A 21935-nucleotide genomic window follows, 5' to 3' on the forward strand; every position below is an offset into this window, starting at 1 on the left:
ACAACTCCACCTATCCCTTTGTGATTCTAATTAACTAGGGGGCTCATCTTTTCAGCATCCTAAATGGCCTCCCAGCCCAACAGAAGCCTAAAGAAAACCATGATGAGACACAGACCGTAACAGAGGTTCCCACCCCAGCTTTAGAATTCATTTGATGGACAGTTAAACTCCAATAACAGAACCTACAGTAAAGTGAAAGTAACTTTCAATCCCTAACTTTAAATCCCTAATCTGATTTTTTTTTAAAAAAGCACTTTCTCTCCTGAATCCCACACTCAGGCTACCCCTCAAGGAGAATATAGCAAACATGACTCACACTGATTATTGCATTTACACAGCTTTCCAGATGCAAAGGTCCTGATGAGTTTTCCTGAAAGCACACCAGGGAGGTAGGTGTTGCCAGAGCTAGGTCCGCCACTTCAGGACCTGCTGCTCTAATACCACCTCAGCCGAGCTGTGTCCTCCTGCAGCTTCTTGAGCAAGACTTCTCTGCCCTGAAAACTGGCAAAAGACAGTGTGTCAAAAGGTAGCTGCTATCATCGTTCATGACAAAAAGGGTCCACCAGACCAGGACTACATTGGCCTCTGCCATGAGGAAAAAGTATAGTGGAGAGGTTATAAGCAAACAGATCTGGAGTCGAGTCAGATGTCTAAGTCAACTCTTTGCACGACCTTTACGTAGATCGCAACCTCTCTGAATCCAGAAAAGTAGACAGAGCTTGCGAATCAAATGAGATGATGCATCAACGTTCCTCCCCCCACCCCTCGGTAATGCTTCATAATTGGGAATTCCAGGCCCAAAGAATCTGAAAGCAGGAAAAGGCCTTACAAGTGCAACACAATTTTTTTTTTCCAATAGAGAAACTGATTCCCAAGGAAGACTGGTGCCCTCCTACCCTCCCCTCGCCACCCCATCCCCCACACTTCCTTAGGAACACTCGCAGAGCATCTTCCTACACAAGTCGGTGTGTTTCCAGTTCCTGCAGCGCCTTGCAGCTAAGAATGGGTTCTCAGTCAGCATTTTCCAGATTGAACCTAAATATGGAAATAATTACTAACACCTATAAAACTCTCTACAGAGCAACTTCGCTCTCATTTTGAAGGGGACAACTTTGTTCTTTCTTATCCTTTACGTCTGGGCCAGTTTCAGCTTTAAAGTTACAAGGGAAGTGACCTTCACCTCGAAATTTATCTACAAAGAAGGAAGAGAGTCGCCCACGCATTCCTCTCCCCCTTCCCAAGCTCAAACACAGTACAAAACGGAACCTCGGGAAATTCAGCTCGCAAAAAGACCCTGAGGACAGGATTCGAACCCCTCAATACCCAAGAAAAGTTCCCACTATAACTCACCGCAAGCCCACCTAGAACCGCACACTCAGAGCAGCCGTAGCCAGCGGAGTGGCGCTAAACCCGCTGATACAAACTCCACCCTCAGCCAATCAAAACACCCCTCCGGACCCGCCGGACCAATGACAAACAGCGGATGTGGCGGCCCACATAGCCTCAATGCTTTCTGGGAGTTGTAGTTTAAAACGCAGAGCGGGACTCATAATCCAGGTTTCCCCCGGGTAGTCCCGCCCCCTCAGCTTCCCGGCCAATCAGCAGCACCAGTCTGGTTGACCACTTTCTCTCCCCCACAGGTGACCGCGAGGAGGCCGGCCGCTGGCCAGATGTGGTGCGGAAGGACCAGGGCCTTGCTCCGGGTGTCGGGGTTATGGCCGACAGGGGTGCTAAGGAGGAGACCGCTAAACTGCAGTGCTGCGTCACTGGCGGGAAGCAACTCCCCCCGGTGTTGGAACTGCGGCGGCCTAGGGGGCCCCTTGCGGGGGGACCGGTTCTTCTGCCCTCAGTGCCGCGCGCTGCAGCCACCTGACCCCACTCGAGACTACTTCAGCCTCATGGACTGGTACGGGAAGCCGTTTCGGGAAATGCGTCGGGGAGTGCGAGATGGAGGGCGGGTCAGGCTAAGGGAGGAGAAGGTGGGACCAGTTACATGGGTGGGCGGAGCCCTAGAGAACAGGGGCTGGGGGTGGGGCCTGGGAGAAGGTGGGTGAGATGTGTTGGGAGAGGAAATCGAGGGGCCGGACTGAGCGGCGAAGCTTTGTGGGATGGTGACGAGAGTGGAGCGTGGACTGGTGGGGCGAGGAGTGTGATTAGAGGAAATTGAGGTTTGGAGCCTGCAATGGAGGGAGACTTGAGGGGCGGGATCTGAGAGAAGGAAGTTCAGAGGTGGGGCCTGAGGGAAGGGTGCTTGCGCGGCCCTTGGCGGATGGAGTCTTGAGGAATAGGTTCAGAGGTTTAAAGTTGGGTTGAGACTTTTAAGAAAGAAATAATGAGGTGTTATCCAAAATGAGAGAGTAAGAGCAAAGAAAAGCTTAATGCTGTGGGCAGAGTCTAAGGGAAAAGTGAGAATTGGAAGGTCTGAGAAATAGATGTTTTTTTCTGTTTACCTCCGAAGGTTGAGGAGCTTGGAGAGGTGGTGAAGTTTGGGCGAAGCTAAACTAATAAGATAGGGCACGCTCTGGGAATAGAAAGCGAAGAGGATTCGATTAAAATAAAGTGAGAGGTAAAGATGAAGGGACCTGGGCCTTAGAAAAATAGAGTGGGATTCAGGAATGCCTCTTCCCCTTAACTCTGGGCTCTGGCCCCACCAGTCACTGAGCACTTATGAAGGGCTGCAGTAACACTGCTCTTTACGTTGTTCAAGCACGCCAATCTTGTTCCCACTTCAAGGCCTTTGCATGTTCCCTGTGCCTGAATGACTCTTTCCTGTGATCTTCGATTACTCCTCATCATCATTCAGGTCTCAGCTCAAATGTCATCTCTTTGTCCACCACATCTACCATTCTCTGATCCTATTCTGTTTTCCTTTGCAGTACCTACCACTTTTTGAAATAGCTCTGTCTATATGTTTATTGCATCATCCCCCATGAGAACAGGAACCAGGCCCATACTATACAAATCTATAAACATTTGATGCATGAATTTCATCTCCTGATTTCCTTCCAGCAACCGCTCCTTCAGAGTTGACACTGCGAAGCTCCAGCATAGGTACCAGCAACTACAGCGTCTTATCCACCCAGATTTCTTCAGCCAGAGGTCTCAGGTAGCCTATTGGCCAGCCATAATCACACCCAAACACGTGTGTACCCTGGGTGGGTGGCAGTGTCCTTATGGTTATGTGATTATCAGGGACAGAGCTGGACAGCCAGCTTCACCCTGAGGCAGCCTGACCCCAGCCATCCAGACGCCGGACCTGTCTTACACTCAGAACTTTTACCTGATTTCCCAGCAGAATTAGAACCCATCACCTGAAAATAAAAACAGCTTATCCCATACCAGTTCTCCTTTGGTCACTTCCTTATGTGCTTGCCCTTCAGTATTTTATGAAACAGTTTGTGAATGTAAGATGGCCTATTTGCGTGGTAATATGACTATCTTCATTTCCACTTACAGACTGAAAAGGATTTCTCAGAGAAGCATTCGACCCTTGTTAATGATGCCTATAAGACTCTTCTGGCCCCCCTGAGCAGGGGACTATACCTTGTAAGGTGATTTTCCCACCCTTCTATCATGACAGCCTGGTCCCATTGCTCTGTAGGACAGCTGCTCCCCTGTGTTCAACAGAAGAGTGCTTGAGACCTGAGCTAATCTAGGGACCCAACAATAATTAACCTCAAAGATACTATTACATGAGTATAGTTTTCTCTGAGTATCTCTGTAAATCTTACTTGCCCAATTGCCTCTTTTTTTTTTTTTTACCATTTTCTATAAATTTCAAGGATTAGATGGTGCTGGCTTTTAGGGAAGAGTAATTTTTGTTTTTTTGTGGGGGAGAAGTGAGCACCTTAGAATTTTAGGATTTAATAGAATTTTTACAAATATCTAATTCAACCTCCTTCCACTTTTTCCCAAGTGGAAGAATGACTCCCCCAGGGTCACATAGTTCCAGGTAGCAGAGAGTGATCCCATCCCAGCACTCCTATCTCAGTCTAACTTTACAGCACCCTACCCTCACACTTTCACTATTGGGACAGTTCAAGTTTTCCCTGTGAGTGGCATTCTGTTCTGAATGGTGAGGAGGATTTATGACTCTGGCCATAGTTTCTTGAATTAAACTTATTTTCCCTGCTTTATGCCCCAATAGCTAAAGCTCTGTGGAGTAGAGATTCCCGAAGGGACAGATTATGAAATGGACAGTCAATTCCTCATGGAAATAATGGAAATCAATGAAAAACTTGCAGAAGCTCAAGGTGAAACTGCCATGAAAGAGATGGAATCTATTGTCAGAGGTAAAAGATAAAATACCACCAACTGCATTTTATTGCTATTTTGAGTACATGTAGGGGCTAAGTGAAAAATGGATATAAAGAGTACATATTGGCCTTCATAATGATTCAGGGAATTTTTTTTTCTTGATTACGCTGAAACCCATTTTGTCTAGAGGTTAGACTTGCAAAATTCCTAATTCTCTGGCAGGCGGGCTTAAACCAAGAATGTAATAGTATTTTGCAGGTTGCTGTGCTCCTTCCCACCCATGACATCCTTTGGATAATAATATTATCTCTGACAAGAAAAACAGGCCTCAGAAGTTCATGGGAATGCCCAAGGTCACACAGCAGATATAGCAGAGCAAAGATTGAAACCTTGATCTTATGATCTCATATTGCTTTACTTTCCACTTTATTCCATAGTGTATCAGTCAGGGTTCTCCAGAGAAACAGAATCAGTAGTGTATGTGTATGTGGAAAGAGAGAGAGAAATTTATTTTAAGGAATGGCTCATGTGATTATGAGAGCTAGCAAGTTCAAAATATGTAGATAGACTAGCAGGCTGGAAACTCAGGCAGGGCTTCTATGTTAGTCATGAGACAGAATTCCTTCCTCAGGAAACCTCAGTTTTTGCTTACTACCTTCAACTGATTGGATGAGGCCCACCCATGTTATCAAAGATAATCTCCTTAAAGTCAACTGACTGTAAATGTTAATCACATCTACAGAATACCTTCACAGCAACATCTAGACTAGTGTTTGACCAAACAGTTGGGCACCACAGCCTAAACAAGTTGGCACATAAAATTAACCATGCCATATAGAAAAGGCTCCAGGTTTCTCATTCAAATTGTATGCAGATACGAACTTTCACAAATGTTATGGCATGCTTACTGTATCAGGCACTGTGCAAGATACTGAGGATACAGCAGTGAACAAGAAAGACATGGCCTGGACCTTCTTGGAGTTTATATATTCCAACTCAGTGTGTCCCAAGTGGAAGTCACGAGCGTGTCTCTTCTGCTCCTCTGCTGATGTTCCCTTTCTAAGTGAATGACGCTCTGTGGTTGTACAAGTCCAAAACACCGAGGAGGTGTCCTTCACAACTTATTCTCCCTTACCCCCATAAACAGTCCATCACCAAGTCTTGAAAAGCTGACCTTCTAAATGTGTCTCAGATCCGTGTATACATTTTTCACTGCCACCACCCTGTCCCAAGCTACCATTCTCTCTCACCCGGACAACTGGAGTAACTCCACACTGGTCCGTCTCTACCTTCAATCTGATATATTCCTACACTGTCACATATGTGATCTTTTTGAAACCCAAATCTAATCATATCACCCTTGGCCTTGCTTAAAAGCTTAAAGTGGCTCCCCGCCCCCCGCCTCAGGTTAAAGAGACCTGCATGGCTTGGCCTCTGCTTCCTCCCATTTGCTCCTTCCACTCCGGCCACACAGATTGCTTCCAGTTCTTCATCTGTACCTTGCACCTCCCTACCCAGGGCATTTGCGCATGCTGTTTCTTCTGCCCGAAACCCTCTTCTCCTCTACCCCATCTATTTAACTCTTCCTCCTTCAGATCTGGGGGCAGTCCTCACTTCCTCAGAGAATCCGCAGAGGACCTCTCTGTCTATACCTTTTGGTTGTGGGTACCCCTCCTTTGTAGGACTAATCACTGGTTTATGTGAGATTACTGGACCAATATCAGCCTCCCCTACTAGACCAGAAGTTCTACAGAGGCAGAAATTGTGTCTTCTTTTTGCTTCCCTCACATCCTTAGCACATGCAGTAGTACTTGGAGTATAATAGGGGCTCAGTAAATATTTGTCAAGTGAGTGAATAAATAACAAAGAAGTTAAAAGAAGTAAAATAGAAGTTGTGGTGGGGGAGCTGTCAGCTAGGGTTGTACCAGCAACATTAGGGCTGGGTGGTGTTGGGAAAAGAGAAACTCGGGATTTTTCGTCAAAAGACCCAGCTGCACGGCTTTGGAAGGCAGAGGTTCATGAAGCTCTGGGTGAGGTGGACTTGGGTTCAGTCCCAACACTGCCACTGACCTTTTGTGTGACCTTCAGTAAAGTGACTTCACCCCTCTGAGCTTCAGTTTCCTCATCTGTAAAATGGAGATAATATTAGTACTGGTTGTTGCAACGATTAAGTTAAAGCATGTAAAACACTTGACACAGTGCCTGGCCTGTGGTAAGTTCCCAATGAATGGTGGGGGTTATTTCTAGCTCTATAGTTAACATCTGGTTTTGAGCAGGTCACTGACCTTCATTTAGAGTAATTCCTAAATTTCATTTTACCTGCTAAGGCCCAGGTAATGTGAACGTTCAAGCGCATGAGCTAGATAGTTTTGGGGTCAGGACTTCAGAGCCTCCAGACTCCTAATCCAGTGTCCTTTTGTTAACACCACGTTGCTACCTGAGAAGAGAGTTTCCAACCACTGGACCAGAAGTCAGGTGACTTGGGGTCTCTCTTAGCTCCTCCACTCACCAACCATGTGACCATATACGTTCTCCCAGTACCTGTCATTGCTTACCATGGGGATATAATGTATTTGAAAGTGCTTTGAAAGCAGGCACCATATAAATGATTGATACTGTTTGTATCTGGAAAAGGCACTTATCATACAATTTTCTTATGAGGAAACAATAAAAACGTGAGGTAGCTGCTGCTTTACTTCATCTGGCATCCTCTCTCTTAAGGTGGTACAATATGATCGAAATGTTTCATTTTCCTGAGAGGCTGTATAATTTGCTAGTAGTTACCTGACACACTCTAATGCCCTGCTGATAGGCAAGTCCCGCTTGTTAATTTTCTCCTAGCTGAAATCTGGAAGACTCAGAGTGCTTGGTGGAGATAATCTAAGGCACTTCCTTGTCTTTTTTTTTTTTTTTTAATGCTTCTATAGCCATTTTATGAGCTTTGGTGATTGCCCCTCAGACCTTTCACGGATAGAAAAACAGTGTAACTAGGATCAGCCAGAGCTGCACTAAGCAGGAGCTGCCATCATGGAACTGTAGAGACAGAGGTTATGAGGCCTTACCCTTGAACCCAAACTCCCTGCTATGTTGTGTTCACAACAAGATGACAAAGCGTTGTCTTCATGTTATGAGTCTATTTAAGTAGAAAAATTAAGATAATGTTTTTCTTTTTCAGCTAAACAGAAAGAATTGGCTGACAATGTGAGCAGAGCTTTTGAAAGAGGTACTTCCTTCATTTCTTGACTTTTTTAAATATGGAAAGAAATTGTAAGCACTGAGGTATAACCATCCATTCAATAAGTAGCTATTATATGCCCATCCTATGACAGGTACATGGGAGCTATGAAATATAGATGAGTCTACATTTCTGCCTTCAAGGATTCACAGTCTTGCTAGAGAAACAAGGGGTGTGCCAAAACCAGTGATACGCCCATTGAAGATGAGGTGAGAGAAAGTGCTCCCATTCCCCTTTAGCAAGTAGGAGAAGATAAGGTGAGGGATGTGGGCTGAAGCCAACACAGGCAGACTCTGAGGGCAAGGCTGCACAGTCAACATTTGGCAAAGCCCACGTACCCCTTTCTTCTGCAAAGCCCAGGAGGAGAATCCCATGGCCGAGCTGTGCCCAGATTGCAAATAGGGCATGTTCATCCTTGTCCCCACTGCTCCTGGCTCTCAGACTAAAGAGACTAGATCTATTTCTAGCTATTTTTAAGCAAGAACAGCCTTTCTTTCCATCCTGACTTGTGCCACTCCTTAAATAGGAGATTAATAGCCCTTTGGCTTAGGGATCGTTTGACTACAGAAAGGAGAATGCAACTCATACTAACCCAGATAAAAGGAGGTTACTCTAAGGAATCAGGGGTGTCTCTCAGAATCCAAAGTCCCTGAGATGAGCATAGTATTGTGTGATAAGAGCTTTTCTAGAACAAGACCTGGGAACCAGAAAGCAGTCTGGAACCAAGACTGTGGTCCTGAACTTGGTGGCCTAGCTGGCCACTCCATCCTTCTCCCCAGTGCTCCAAACTGGCCTCCCCAACTGGATGACTCATCAGTCCTCCTTGGTCTATTACCTCATAAGAACAGGGCCTTTTACCATCTGACTAGAATCTTCTAGATCCAATCTAGATTCCTGGGAGGGGGGATTTGATTGCCCCAGTTTGAGTCAGATGTCCACTCCAGTCCGATCACTGAGGGCCAAGGAGATAAGCTTGCACAGTGTACTACCTACTTTGTAGGGACTGTAGGAGTTTATTCTGAGAAGCAGGCAGAAGGTGGCGGGGAGGGAGGGGTGTCTCTAAAAAGATGGGGAGGAATATAGATTAATAGCAGAAAAGACAGGAACGTGGCCCAACGTATCTGCCGAAATCCATGTCCCCAGCCTACTGGTTAAGATGGTTAGATTATGTTCCACCAAGGCCCACCCCCAGCTCCTGTTATACCTTTGTGGGCTTTTATTTTTTTAATTATAAAATGCAATTTCTTAAAGAATGAATAGTACATAAGTACAATGGAAGAATAACAACAGAAGAAACACCCATGTCCCCACCACTCAGGTTAAGAAATAGAAAAAAGGTGCTCAACATCACTAATCATTAGGGAAATGAAAATCAAAAACCACAGTGAGATACCACCTCACACCTATAAAGATGGATGCTATTTTTAAAAAAAAGAAAATAGCAAACGTGGGCAAGGATGTAGAGACCTTTGTGCACTGCTGGTGGGAATGTAAAATAGTGCACCCACTATGGAAAACAGTATGGCAGTTCCTCAAAAAATTAAAAATAGAATTACGGTGCAATCCAGCAATTCCACTTCTGGGTGTACACTTAAAGAATTGACAGCAGGAACTCAGAGAGATGCACTGTCACAGATAAACAAAGCCAGATACTAGTTAATGTGGTAAGGACAGATTTGAATCAGTAATAACTATGGTGATAGGGAAAAGAGTCCAGCGTGAACTGAACTCAATGTCGATTTGTACAGAGGCAACTGGGCATTTTAAAGGGAGAATGAGGGAGTAGGGCGGGGGTGCAGAGGGGCTCAGTAGAATTGGGGAAGTGAAATATGACAAAAAGCGGGAAGAAGGAGTTGGTCCTATGAAACCCATCTGGGTTTGTTAATTGGCCCTTATGGAAGTTAGGCTCCCACCCTCGCACAGAGCCTGGAGACAGGGGCCCTATCATCAGGTGTTGACTGGAACAAACAGCAAGAAAGAGACAGAAGAGACCTTCTTTCCTCTGAACGACATAAGTCCATTTCTCACTCAATCGTCTTTTGTTTATGAAGGACTAGCTGAGCCATCTGTTGAGGCCTGATAGTAGAGGATATTTGGGGGATGACGTGAGCAAATGTGCATTTAATGAGGAGCATCTCTATGGAAACGAAAAGGAAAACAAAGGTCAATGTCTGGAGCCAACTATAACCCCAGTTTCTGAGTCCAGAGGGCAGCCACCTGAGAAGACACTGACCACTTAAGTGTCTTTAGGTGGTGGCATGAGGACAGCAGAGGCAATCTGACGCATCTCCTGGCTTGTAGTTTGAATGTTTGTGGTGATGGCAGAGACATCAGCATCACAGTCATGGTTATTCCCCAGAGCACAGTGTGGAAGGTGCGTGCTTTCTGAGTGGCCCGTGTACCAGCAGCTCCAGGCACAAAGGTTGCCCGTGATTTGTTGTGATGAGTTCTTTGACGTTTCTATCAAGTCCTCCAGCTTCAGCTTGCAGGACTTTCCCAGATCCTGGAGGAAAGGGGCAGCTATAAGACAGCCTGAGTCCCACTGAGGATCTGGGCAGTCAGGTTTTAGTTCTTAGTGACAGTAAGTCAGGAGGGAGGGAGGAACATTGGAAACATTGGTTTGGAAAGTTGTAGCCAGATGTTGAAAGAAGCTAGAAGAATTGAGGATTTGCTGAGGGCCAACAAAATGTGTAAGGATCCAGTTCAGTTTACAAGTAGATAATAAAACCTCAAAGACAATGAACAGGACGGGATTCTGATAACTCGCAAGGTTGTGTTATTCTTTTCCACTGAAACATAAAATTTCTCTCCACAATCACCCCCTTTTTTAAATCAAAGATAAAGTAACTTTGTTCTTGTTTACAAAATAAATTTAGTTTCATGAAATTTGGCCTGATTATTTATTAAGTGCAGCAAGAATGGTAACTGACCATAAAGGCCTTTTTAAGTTTTCCTAATGGAACTTTTTACAGGCATAACTGGTTTTATTGCACTTTGCAGATACTGCATTTTTTACAAATTGAAGGTTTGTAGCACACCTGTGTTGTCAGATGATGGTTAGCATTTTTCCGCAATAAAATATTTTTAATTAAGGTATGTACATTGTTTCTTTAGACATAATGCTGTTGTGCACTTAATAGACTATAGTACAGTATCAATATTTATATGCACTGGGAAACCAAAAAATTTGTGTGACTTGCTTTATTTCAACATTCGCTTTGTTGCAGTGGTCTGGAACCCAGCCCCCAGTATCTCTGAGGTCTGCCTGTATCTCACATTAGAATCTGCCTGGAATCTCAGATTAGATTTGAAAAACCTCTCTGCTAGGAAGTCAAGCCAAGATTTCTCCATCAGAATTCTTCACCTGCATTACCTAGAGTTTCAGGTGAATTCCTCTCTTCCCAACGTCCCCCAAATATTCTAAGATTCATGGGCCTGCCGAGTGCCCTTAATCACCTGTAAGTCTGGGAACCCTGTAAACCAGATACCAGGCCAGTTTTTGCAACAGGGCTTTGAAAGCATTATCTCTATAAAATCAACCTTATTTCCTTAAAATTGATGACTTTATGCATCATTTTCAAATATGACATTCCCTTCAAAGCCTTATTTTTAATTATGTTCTATCACAAAGAGGACAGATTCTTACTGAAGCTATGCAAATAACTATATTGCCGTGAAAACAAGAATACTCAATAATAGTTTCTAACTTTTTGAGGGATCAGGCAGGGAGAAGAAGAAGTTTTAATTTTGTTTACAAAAGTGTATAATTTACTAGATTGTTAATGAGTCATAGATAGCTTATGAGAAAAGGAAAGGGGATTTCCTCATATTAGAAAATAGAACATTTAAAAGCCAGCAATAGTTTGAATAAAAAATTATAATCAACTTATCAGTTTACTCAATCCTATGTAGTTAATTTTGTTCTGCTTGATCTTGGGTTAGCAGTTTCATGAACCCATCGGCTTTTTCATTAGCGTTTTGGAAATCCTGACTTAGTCGACTGATTTGAACTCAGTAATGTAAGCAATGCCATCAGAAGCCTGTACCACAGAGTACCTGGTACAGTACCTGTTTATTGATCACAAGTACTCTGGCTTACAGCTAGTTGCAAGAGCTTTTAGGAAAGCATCAGAGTAAGGTAACAACCCTCCGTGGATAGCAAAAGACTTAAAATGGCCGTAGTTAAAGATCTGATGAGAGGTTATTATAAAAATAACACAAAGGAAATCTGGTTGTTTCTGTGACATATCACATTTTAAAATAATAACTGGGGGCTTCCCTGGTGGCGCAGCGGTTGAGAGTCCGCCTGCCGATGCAGGGGACATGGGTTTGTGCTCCGGTCCGGGAAGATCCCACATGCCGCGGAGCGGCTGGGCCCGTGAGCCATGGCCGCTGAGCCTGCGCGTCCGGAGCCTGTGCTCCGCAACGGGAGAGGCCACAGCAGTGAGAGGCCTGCGTAATGCAAAAAAAAAAAAAAAAGTATGCTTGCATTATATTTAATGTTAACAACTCTGAAGACATATCCATTTTATTAAACCAAGAATATCACACTAGTTTTATTTACCAAAGATTTACCCAAATTACATGAAATTGAAAACATTTGAGTTGGTTCTTATATTTCTGGAAGATTTAGGAAGATTTAATTTATGTAAGTACTAATTTCTCTCTAAGCAAATTAGGATACAGTTCCTTCAAAGGATTTTATAAATTAATTTCATAATACCATCTGAAGGTAGGGAAATATATGTTTATGTATATGTATAGATACATAAATATACAGACAGATGCAAATAGATCTTACAGTTTTCGTTAAAAAATTCTGCCGTAAGTCAGGCACAAATAAGATAATATAAAACTCACTTTATGTGAGGTGGTGGATGTTAACTAAACTTTTTGTGGTAATCATTTTGCAATATGTACATATATCAAATCATGTTATACACCTAAAACTAATATGACTTTATGTCAATTATATCTCAGTAAAACTGGGAAATTAAAGAAAAAAATTTAAACTCTAGTTTATATGGGTAGTTCTCATTTTTGCTCTATTTTATATACTTATCTGAATTGAGTTTCTGGCAGATGGAGCATGTTTTAAAGGTTGCCTGCTCAATGTGAGTTGTAGAGGTTTTTTTAAGGTTTTTTTGGTTTGGTTGTTTGTTTTTTTGTTTTGGGGTGGGGTTTTTTTGCCCTGATATATAATCTTATGGAGTCTGTGGACTAAATATCTGTTTCCAGTTAGCTTTTTTTTTCTTTTCAGCTTCAGGTGGTTGCTTTTGGAGGTACCTGAGTCCTTGCAAGCCCCTAATGGGTACAGGAAGCCCAAAAGTCCAGTGCTTGTAGGGAGTTAGGGGGCGGGAGTGGGAAGGGAAAGGTCTGGTAGGATGGACAGAGGGACTGAGGAGGTAGGGGCTCGAAGGGGGGCATATCAAAGGATGCGAGGGAGCGGAAGGGAATATGGAAGGTGGTGAGAGGAGGGAGGAGGAGGCGAGAGGTCTTAAAGGAGTCAGTGTGGGGAATCTTAAGTTTCCCAAAGAAGCCAGAGAAGTTCCAATTTTTCCTAAGTACAGGTAGATCATGGAGATACTGCGGGTTTGATTCCAGACCACCACAAGAAAGTAAATATTGCAGTAAAACAAGTCACATGAATTTTTTTTTATTTCCCTGCATGTCAAAGTTATGTTTACACTAATTGTAGTCTATTAAGTATGCAGTAGCATTATGTCTAATAAAACCAATTAATTAAAAAATACTTTATTGCTAAAAATTGCTAACCATCCTCTGAACCTTCAGTGAGCCATAATCTTTTAGCCATGGCAACATCAAAGATCACTGATCACAGATCACCAGAACAAATATAATAATAATGAAAAAGTTTGAAAAATTGGGAGAATTACCAAAGTCTGACACAGGGACACGAAGTGAGCAAATGCTGTTGGGAAAATGTTATACATAGACTTGCTTGACGCAGGGTTGCCACAAACCTTCAATTTGTAAAAAACGCAGTATCTGCAAAGCGTGATAAAACAAGATCTGCCTATAAAGTCACAGCAACAAGAAAAGAGGTAGACCAAGCACCATGGTGACACACAGTCAGTAGAAGTTCAAGAAGGAGGTTTCAGAGGACTGACAAGTTCCCATGGGAGGAGCAGGGTCAAATAGAGCGTAGAGGCCTCTCAAGGAGCCAGGAAAAAGAAAATGTCCAGCCCGGGAGTAAATCCCTACTTAAAACGAGGAGCCGGGGCTTCCCTGGTGGTGCAGTGGTTGAGAGTCCACCTGCCGATGCAGGGGACACAGGTTCGTGTCCCGGTCTGGGAAGATCCCACATGCCGCGGAGCGGCTGGGCTTGTGAGCCATGGCCACTGAGCCTGCACGTCCGGAGCCTGTGCTCTGCAACAGGAGAGGCCAGGACAGTGAGAGGCCCGCATACCACAAAAAAAAAAAAAAAAAAAAACAAGGAGCCAGAAAGAATTCCAGCCTGGAGCTACCTTTCAAAAGAAGGCTGGGACTCTATCTTTCTGAGAGGATACTCAGAATCATGAGAATCCAAATCTGTCCTCACCGTGCTTCAACAGAGCTGTGTCTGCAGAATTTGAGCAGGAGTCAGACTCACCCCTGGTTCCCAAACGAGCAGGTGGGCCGGAGAGGAGACCAAGGTCTCTATGTTCACTGAAAAGTCCAGCTGTCGTGTCTGAGGGCCTGACGGTGTTTCCAGTCTAGATCCAAGTCACGGCACTAGATTACTGTCAAAGATAAACAAAGCCAGACGTTAGTTAAAGTGCTAAGGATAGGTTCTAATCAGTAATAACCATTGCATAGGGGAATAGTCCAGCATGAACTGAACTCAGCTTCGATGTGTGACTGGGCATTTTAAAGGGAGAATGAAGGAGTGGGGCGGTGGGGGGTGGGAGTGGCGCACAGGGCCAAGGAAGTGAAAATGTACAAAAAGTGGGAAGCAGGAGTTGGACCATGTGAAACCCATCTGGGTTTGCTAACGGGCACTTCTTGAAGTTAGGTTCCTACCCTCCCACAGACCCTGGGAGACAGGGGCCCTAGCTTCGGGTGTAAACTGTGATAAATTCTTTCGGCAGCCCTGTGTTCTCAGGCAGGCATTTTAAGGTGGGGCTGGGGTCATCCTAGGGATGCCGCCTTTGAGCTGTAAGTAACTATGTTATTGTTTGTTCAAGTCCCTATAGGCCAAGGTGGAGGGCTAGTCAAGAAGAGGGCTCAGGGGAGCCTGGCTAGAGTTTGGTGAAGGAGATAATTTTTGTCAGCACCAACGTTCATAGAATTTTTCATAATAGCTAACAGGTGAAAGCAACCTAACTGTCCATCAACTGATGAATGGATAAACAAAATGGTCTATCCATACAAGGGAATATTATACAGCCTTTAAAATGAAGGAAATTCTGATGCATGCTACAACATGGATGAACCTTGAGGATATTATGCTAAGTGAAGTAAGCTAGTCACAAAAAGATAAACACTGTATGATTTCACTTACATGAGGTCCCTAGGGCAGTCAAATTCATAGAGACAGAAAGTAGAATGGTGGTTGCCAGGGACAAAGGGGAGTGGGGAATAGCAAGTTTATTGTTTCATATGTAGAGTTTCAGTTTTGTGAATGTACTTAATGCCACTGAGTTCTTCACTTAAAAATGGTCACAATGTGGGCTTCCCTGGTGGCACAGTGGTTGAGAGTCCGCCTGCCGATGCAGGGGACACGAGTTCGTGCCCCGGTCCAGGAAGATCCCACATACTGCGGAGCGGCTGGGCCCGTGAGCCATGGCCGCTGAGCCTGTGCGTCCGGAGCCTGCGCTCTGCAAGGGGAGAGGCCACAACAGTGAGAGGCCTGCGTAACGGAAAAAAAAAAAAAAAAAAGGTCACAATGGTAAATTTATGTCATGTATATTTTATCATAATTAAAAAAACATTTATAAATACAAAAAAATAATAAAGAAATAAAACATGACCACTGCCTTCAAGCCCCTGGTAGGCCCTTTGTAATTGCATTCCCCTTCCATGGTAGCAACTATTCTCCTGAATTTTTGTACTAACCATTCCCTTGCTTTTCTTGGTAGTTTTAACCATATATGAATATAACGGTGTATTATTTTATTACACATAAATCTGAGTCAGGGTTTCTCAACCTTGGCACTACCAACATTTGGAGCCAGATAATTCTTTGTCGTGGGGGGCTGTCCTGTACACTGTAGACTGTTTGGCAGCACCTCTGGCCTCTGCCCACTAGATGTCAGTGCCACCTCCCCAGGGGGACAACCAAAACCGTCTCCAGACATTGCCAAACATCCCCACAGGCGAGAAATCACCTACAGTCAAGAACCACGGGTCTAAGGGCATCTCTCCAGAACCTGTGAGCCTCCTGGGGGCAGCTCTGTATCGCAGCACCTGGCACAGAGGAAGCACCAGGTGCTTCCACATCCTCGTCAGGGTTAGACCACCGTGTATGACAGGGGAAAACTCTTAAAACACAACTTAGTTATTGAGTATTGTCCTGAAGAAGAAGAGCAGCTTCTCATTTAAACTCTGAATCCTGTGAAGAAGCATGCTTTTGCTCCCTTTGGTTAAACCCTTTATCCCCTGAACAATCCAGATGTTTTCTCTTTCTCAAATCTACTGAGTAATTGATCAGCCTTCCAGAGCCCGGGGCTTAGCTTTGATCCAGCTGCCTTGGATAATAGAGTGATTTTATTCTTGCTTGAAATGAAGCCTCGCATTAATGTCTCTCTTTATTTCAGATGATTTTGAAAAAGCCAAGGAACTTTTAACAAAGATGAGATACTTTTCAAACGTTGAAGAAAAGATTAAGTTAAAGAAGATTCCCCTCTAATTGTTGCTAATTTTAAAGTTTTAAAAATAAAGGTCTTACCTATTTCTTTTCTGGACTCTGCTGATTCAGAGTAGAGGTGTTTCAACCGCTTTGACCATCTTTCTTTTCTTTCTTTCTTTTTTTTTGGCTGTGTTGGGTCTTCGTTGCTGTGTGCAGGCTTTTCTCTAGTTGCGGTGAGCAGGGTCTACTCTTCGTTGGCGGTGCGTGAGCTTCTCATTGTCGTGGCTTCTCTTGTTGCGGAGCATGGGCTCTAGGCACGCAGGCTCAGTAGTTGTGGCTTGCGGGCTCTAGAGCTCAGGCTCAGTAGTTGTGGCACACAGGCTTAGTTGCTCTGCAGCATGCGGGATCTTCCCGGGCCAGGGCTTGAACCCGTGTCCCTTGCATTGGCAGGCAGATTCTTAACCACTGCGCCACCAGGGAAGCCCGCTTTGACCATCTTAATTAAACATGTGGCTCAAGCATTAGTGGACTGCAAAGCTTGTCATGTCAGCAGAAGCACAGCCCAGCCAGGGTTTGAGTGATAGGTTCTTCATGGGATACTTGATATACCACATTCCTCATCTAGGCCTGTGGATGAGGAGTTGGAAATAAGGCCAACTTGAGGCCCTCGAGGGGAGGGGAGTTTTTCTGCAAAGGGCCAGTAGTAAATATTTTAGACTCTGTGGGCCATACCGCCTCTGTTGCAAATAAACTCTGCCCTTGTAGCACGTTATTTACTAAGCAGGCAGTAGGCTAGATTTGACATGGGTTTGCCACCCTCTGCTGTAGAACCACATCTTCCTTCCAATGGCATGATGTTCACAAATAGATAGTCTTGTTAGTGTGTCCTTCAAGGAATTCTGTTTGGCAACCGTGCAAAGCTGCCTAAGGGTCTCTTTGGTCTACACTTAAATACATAAATGCATTTTATCTACATGAAATATAGATAATATTATCAAGAATTAGACTGGGAACTTCCCTGGTGGTCCATTGGTTAAGAATCTGCCCACCAATGCAGGGGACACGGGTTCGATCCCTGGTCAGGGAACTAAGATCCCACAAGCCACGGGGCAACTAAGCCCACGTGCCGCAACGAAAGTTTCCGCGTGCCTGCAACTAAGACCCAATGCAGCCAAAAATAAAAGTTAGTTTTAAAAAGTTAGTAACTTTTTTTAAAAAATGAATTAGTCTGGTATTAAACACCACATGTTCAGCTCCACCTTGGTGGAGTGGAGCATTTTTAATTTATCTCTGAACAGCTGCTCTCCTGTCACCGGAAGCAGCTTCCCTTCCCTTTTTGGATCTTCAGAAATTCAGTTTAAGTTCTTGATTCATTTCCAGAAGAAAAAAAAATTTTTTTAAGTCTCTGGATCAAGGAAGATTAAAATAGAAAATTCGGATTAAAAATTCTGAGAAACAGCCTTCAAATTCTTAGAGAAAATTGCTTGTTTATAAGTGAAAAAATTCAGGGTTCTGAACCAAGGTTTAAATACTACTCCTAGAGCTTTGCATCCTCCCTTGTCATTGTCTAAGAATTTATATCTTGTGAATCCTGATCCAGTTATACTCAGTTAACATTTCAGGATTTATGGATCTTCTGAAGGCAGATGAACCACAGCAGCTGTCTGGCTTAATGGTACTGGGGAATATCAGTACAATCTCCAGCCCCCTCACAATTTACAAGAAGAGGGAGTTAACTTGTCTGAACACACACACACACACACACACACGGAGTCCTTTAAGTAAATAATTACAAAGCAAGCAAATGTCCTGATTAGTTTGGGTGCTTCTGAAAAGAAGGAGAAAATGAAAGTAGTGTTTGAAATATGCCTGTGGACAATCTTCCATCCTTCGGAACAAAGATCAAAACCGAAACAATCTAACCACAAAAAGAAATCAGATAAACAAATTTGCTTCAAACAACTTCTTTGGAGGAAGTTCAAAGAAACTTTCCCTTACCTGTTGCCATCAGCTGAAAGGCCACTGGACCTACCAGCAAACCATTTCTTTTATTTTTCTTTTTTTTTTGGCTGCACAGCACAGCATGTGGGATCTTAGTTGCTAGACCAGGGATCAAACCCATGCCCCCTGCATTGGAAGCACGGAGTCTTAACCACTGGACCGCCAAGGAAATCCTGAGCAAACATTTCTGACTGGGGGAATAAATTAAAAAGACTTTATTTCTGGGCTTCCCTGGTGGCGCAAGTGGTTGAGAGTCCGCCTGCCGATGCAGGGGACACGGGTTCATGCCCCGGTCCGGGAAGATCCCACATGCCACGGAGCGGCTAGGCCCATGAGCCAAGGCCGCTGAGCCTGCACGTCCGGAGCCTGTGCTCCGCAACGGGAGAGGCCACAGCAGTGAGAGGCCCGCGTACCACAAAAAAAAAAAAAAAAAGACTTTATTTCTGAGACATGGCTTCTGAGGCAGTGGAATTACTTATTTTTCCCCTCTCTTCCAAATTCTTTCCCTTTTAATCTAAACTCCAAGTTTAGCTGGACTTCTAGATCCAGGAACCCTTTCAAGTATTCCCTGACAAAGCCCTATGGGAGGGATGCTTCTAGACCTCTGAAAGGTTAGCAGCCCTATTTGGATTAAAGTTTCTGACTGAGTGAAGGAAATTAAGCACCCACCTCCTAACCCCACATCGTTCTTAATATGGCATCAGAACAAGTCGGAAGTTTTGACTAATTTGTGACTGCTCCAGTGTCAGATAGGCCTGGTGTTATGGACTGAATGTGTCCCCCCCAAAATCCATATGTTGAATCCCTAACCTCCAGTGTGGCTGTATTTGGAGATGGTGCCTCTAGGGAAGTAATTAAGGATAAATGAGGTGGTAAACATGAAGCCCTGGTTTTATAGATTAGTGTCCTTATAAGAAAAGACACCCTTGCTCAGTCTTCCCACACTCATGCACCAGGGAAAGGCCCTTTGAGAAAGCCAGGGAGACACCTACCATCTACAAACCAGGAAGAGACTCCTCAACAGGTAGTGAAACTGACCCTGACAGCACCTTGATCTTGGACTTCCAGCCTCCAGACTGTGAGAAAATTAATTTCTGTTGTTTAAGACACCCAATCTGTGGTATTTTGTTACGGCAGCCTGAGCAGACTAATACACCTGGGCTTTTTTGTTTATTTGTTTGTTTATTTAATTTATTTTATTTTTGGCTGCGTTGGGTCTTCATTGCTGCACACGGGCTTTTCTCTGGTTGCAGTGAGCGGGGGCTACTCTTCGTTGCAGTGCACAGGCTTCTCATTGCGGTGGCTTCTCTTGTTGCGGAGCACGGGCTCTAGGTGTGTGGGCTTCAGTAGTTGTGGCATGCAGACTCCGTGGTTGTGTGCACAGGCTTAGTTGCTTCGTGGCATGTGGGATATTTCTGGACCAGGGCTCAAACCTGTGTCCCCTGCATTGGCAGGCGGATTCTTAACCACTGCACCACCAGGGAAGCCCCTACACTTGGTTTTGAATTACAGCTCTGCCACTAATCTGCTGTAAGTCCATGATTGTGCTAAGCTTCATTTCCTCATCTTTAAAATGGTGATAATAATAATAGTAACACACTCACAGGGTCATTGTGAAGATTAAATGGAATAAATTATGCAAATTGTTTAGCCCTGTGCATGGCACATAAGCACTCAAATGTGATTTTTTAAATGGTAATGACTTCTTTTGTTTTTATTTTGGCAACAAAGTCATGCCTTTCACTGCAGAGTAAATATTCTCCTTTCAACAAAGTTTCAAGGACCTACTTTGTGTAAAAGAATGCTCTAACCTGAGAGAGTAACACAGAACAGTGAGATGCTCCCTGTCTATTTGGGGAGAAGACTTTTACACCAATAACCAAAACAATGATAAAAGTTCCCATTTGCTGTGCACTAACTGTGCCAGGCACTATGGGCAGTACTTTGCATGATTCCATCAAAGTAAACCCAATTCCACCAAAGTAAACCCAATTCTTCATTTTACAGATGAAGAAGCAAGCTCCCAGAAGGTAAGAGAGTCAAGAGCAGGGGTTCAAACCCAGGCCTTGTCTGCAAAGCCTCTGCTCTTAGGGAGGCTGAACCGGCCAAGATTAAGTACCAGCCAAGGGGACTAAACAATCTTTACAAGAGGGGCCATTTACCAGGGCCTGATCCATGCCAAGCCAAAGCAGGATTTGATCCAAGTCTCTGTTTCCAAAGTTTGCACATCTTCACTGGGCACAGGGAAAGATCACTCCCAGGTGTGGTAACCAGGGAAGAAGTCTTCAGGGAAGAGGGGAAGTGGCATCTAGACAAGCAGAGAGAGACTGTCAGGTGTCCCCAAGACCACCCCCAATTTCAACGACTCAAGGGGAGAACCCACAGGACTCGGTACATAGTCCTACTCATGGCTATGATTTATTACAGCAACAGGATACAAAGTTAAATCAACAAAGAGAAAAGGCACATGGGGTGAAGTCTGACGGAAACCAGGCACAATCTTCCAAGGCTCCTTTCCCTAGTGGAATCACAGAGAACACACTTAATTCCCCAGCAACAAGTTGTGACAACACGTGTGAAAATGCTGTCTGCAAGGGAAGCTCGTTAGAAACTCAGTACCCAGAGTTTTTCTTTGGTGCTGGTCACATAAGCACTCTTTGTCTAGCATGTGCCAAAATTCCAGACTCCAAGAAAGAAAACAGGTATTCAGCATAAATTACATTGTTTGTACAAACAATTTAGGCAGAGTGAGCCACTCTTATCAGTTCTGGAAATAGGGAAACCCTCTCCAAATCCAAGTTCCCAGACACCAGCCAAGGGCCAACCTTGTAAGCAGGACTTTATAAGGATGTGCAATCTTGGGGCTGCTGGGTTAACTCTTTTCTGCACAGAAGTCAAGGGGCGGTCCTGTCACAGTTGAGGGAATTATATAACAATCTGTAATCGGAGAGGAAAGCACCTCCGTTGCAAAAGGGCTTTTTCCTGTCTCCGTGGCCTCCACCAGGCAAAGAGAAAGATGCTGCTGAGTGGACAAAGCAGTCATGCCACATAGTGTGTTCAGCAGCAAGTGACAAATAGCTGCAGCAGACTCAGACCGAAAGCTTTGCTTTGACAAAGAATTCCTTTGGTCCTGTCACTTTTGATAACATGTTGGATATATCAGATGTGGCCAGATGAAAAAATAAAGAGAAGACACCATCTTTTCCTTTCTAGGAATCACTGTTGGGAGGCAAGAGAGACTCAGCAGAGTTCAGAGGGGTGAGGGCTCCAGGGAGGAAACACACACAGGTGATGGTGGCGGAAGTGGCTGCTATCAGAGAGGGGTGAGGTCTTTGAAGAATTGCGAGCACACGCCCCCATCTCAAAGCTGGGGAAGAGGCGGGAGATGCTACTCAACCCTGGTAATTGCTGCCATGGCGAGATTCAGATGTGTTGACAATCTCTGGATTGTTTCAAGAGAAGCTGGAACTGGGATTTTAACAGGAAATTTCCCTGGGGCTGCCCATGGAAACACCAAGCAAGAAAGAGCTAAGTCAGCTGGGGAAAGGAGAGAGGTGAGAAAGGGCTGCAGAGGAAGTGATATGAGAGCAGTAGGGTAAAAAATGAGACAGTTCACCCAGTGAACCAAGGAAGGAAGAAGTTAGGTTACAA

General features: G+C 44.3%; 2 protein-coding genes across 11 annotated transcripts in view; one reads left to right on the forward strand and one right to left on the reverse strand.

Moving 5' to 3' along the window:
• Positions 1-1406, reverse strand: part of CHEK2 (checkpoint kinase 2) — a 39923-nt gene extending 38517 nt beyond the window's left edge. For 3 of the 4 annotated variants that reach the window (XR_009534490.1, XM_060118447.1, XM_060118449.1), the window contains exons 1-3: positions 1351-1406; positions 958-1035; positions 317-501 (exon numbers count right to left, since the gene is read on the reverse strand). The gene's annotated coding sequence lies outside the window, so the exon portion shown is untranslated. The remainder of the gene's footprint in view (positions 1-316; positions 502-957; positions 1036-1350) is intronic. The other variant, XM_060118448.1, reaches the window with a different exon arrangement.
• Positions 1407-1616: 210 nt separating this feature from the next.
• Positions 1617-21935, forward strand: part of HSCB (HscB mitochondrial iron-sulfur cluster cochaperone) — a 32852-nt gene continuing 12533 nt past the window's right edge. Inside the window, exons 1-6 of one of the 7 annotated variants that reach the window (XM_060119024.1) lie at positions 1617-1906; positions 3010-3106; positions 3457-3546; positions 4148-4292; positions 7433-7480; positions 16252-16366. In XM_060119024.1, coding sequence (XP_059975007.1) covers positions 1671-1906; positions 3010-3106; positions 3457-3546; positions 4148-4292; positions 7433-7480; positions 16252-16343 — 708 coding nt within the window. In that variant the 5' untranslated portion in view covers positions 1617-1670 and the 3' untranslated portion in view covers positions 16344-16366. Of the gene's footprint in view, positions 1907-2075; positions 2169-2458; positions 2567-3009; positions 3107-3456; positions 3552-4147; positions 4293-7432; positions 7481-16251; positions 16367-21935 lie in introns of those variants that run through there. The other 6 variants (XM_060119028.1, XM_060119025.1, XM_060119026.1 and 3 more) reach the window with 6 other exon arrangements.

The sequence above is a fragment of the Mesoplodon densirostris genome, chromosome 15, assembly GCF_025265405.1.
Source record: "Mesoplodon densirostris isolate mMesDen1 chromosome 15, mMesDen1 primary haplotype, whole genome shotgun sequence".
Classification (NCBI taxonomy): Eukaryota; Metazoa; Chordata; class Mammalia; order Artiodactyla; family Ziphiidae; genus Mesoplodon; species Mesoplodon densirostris.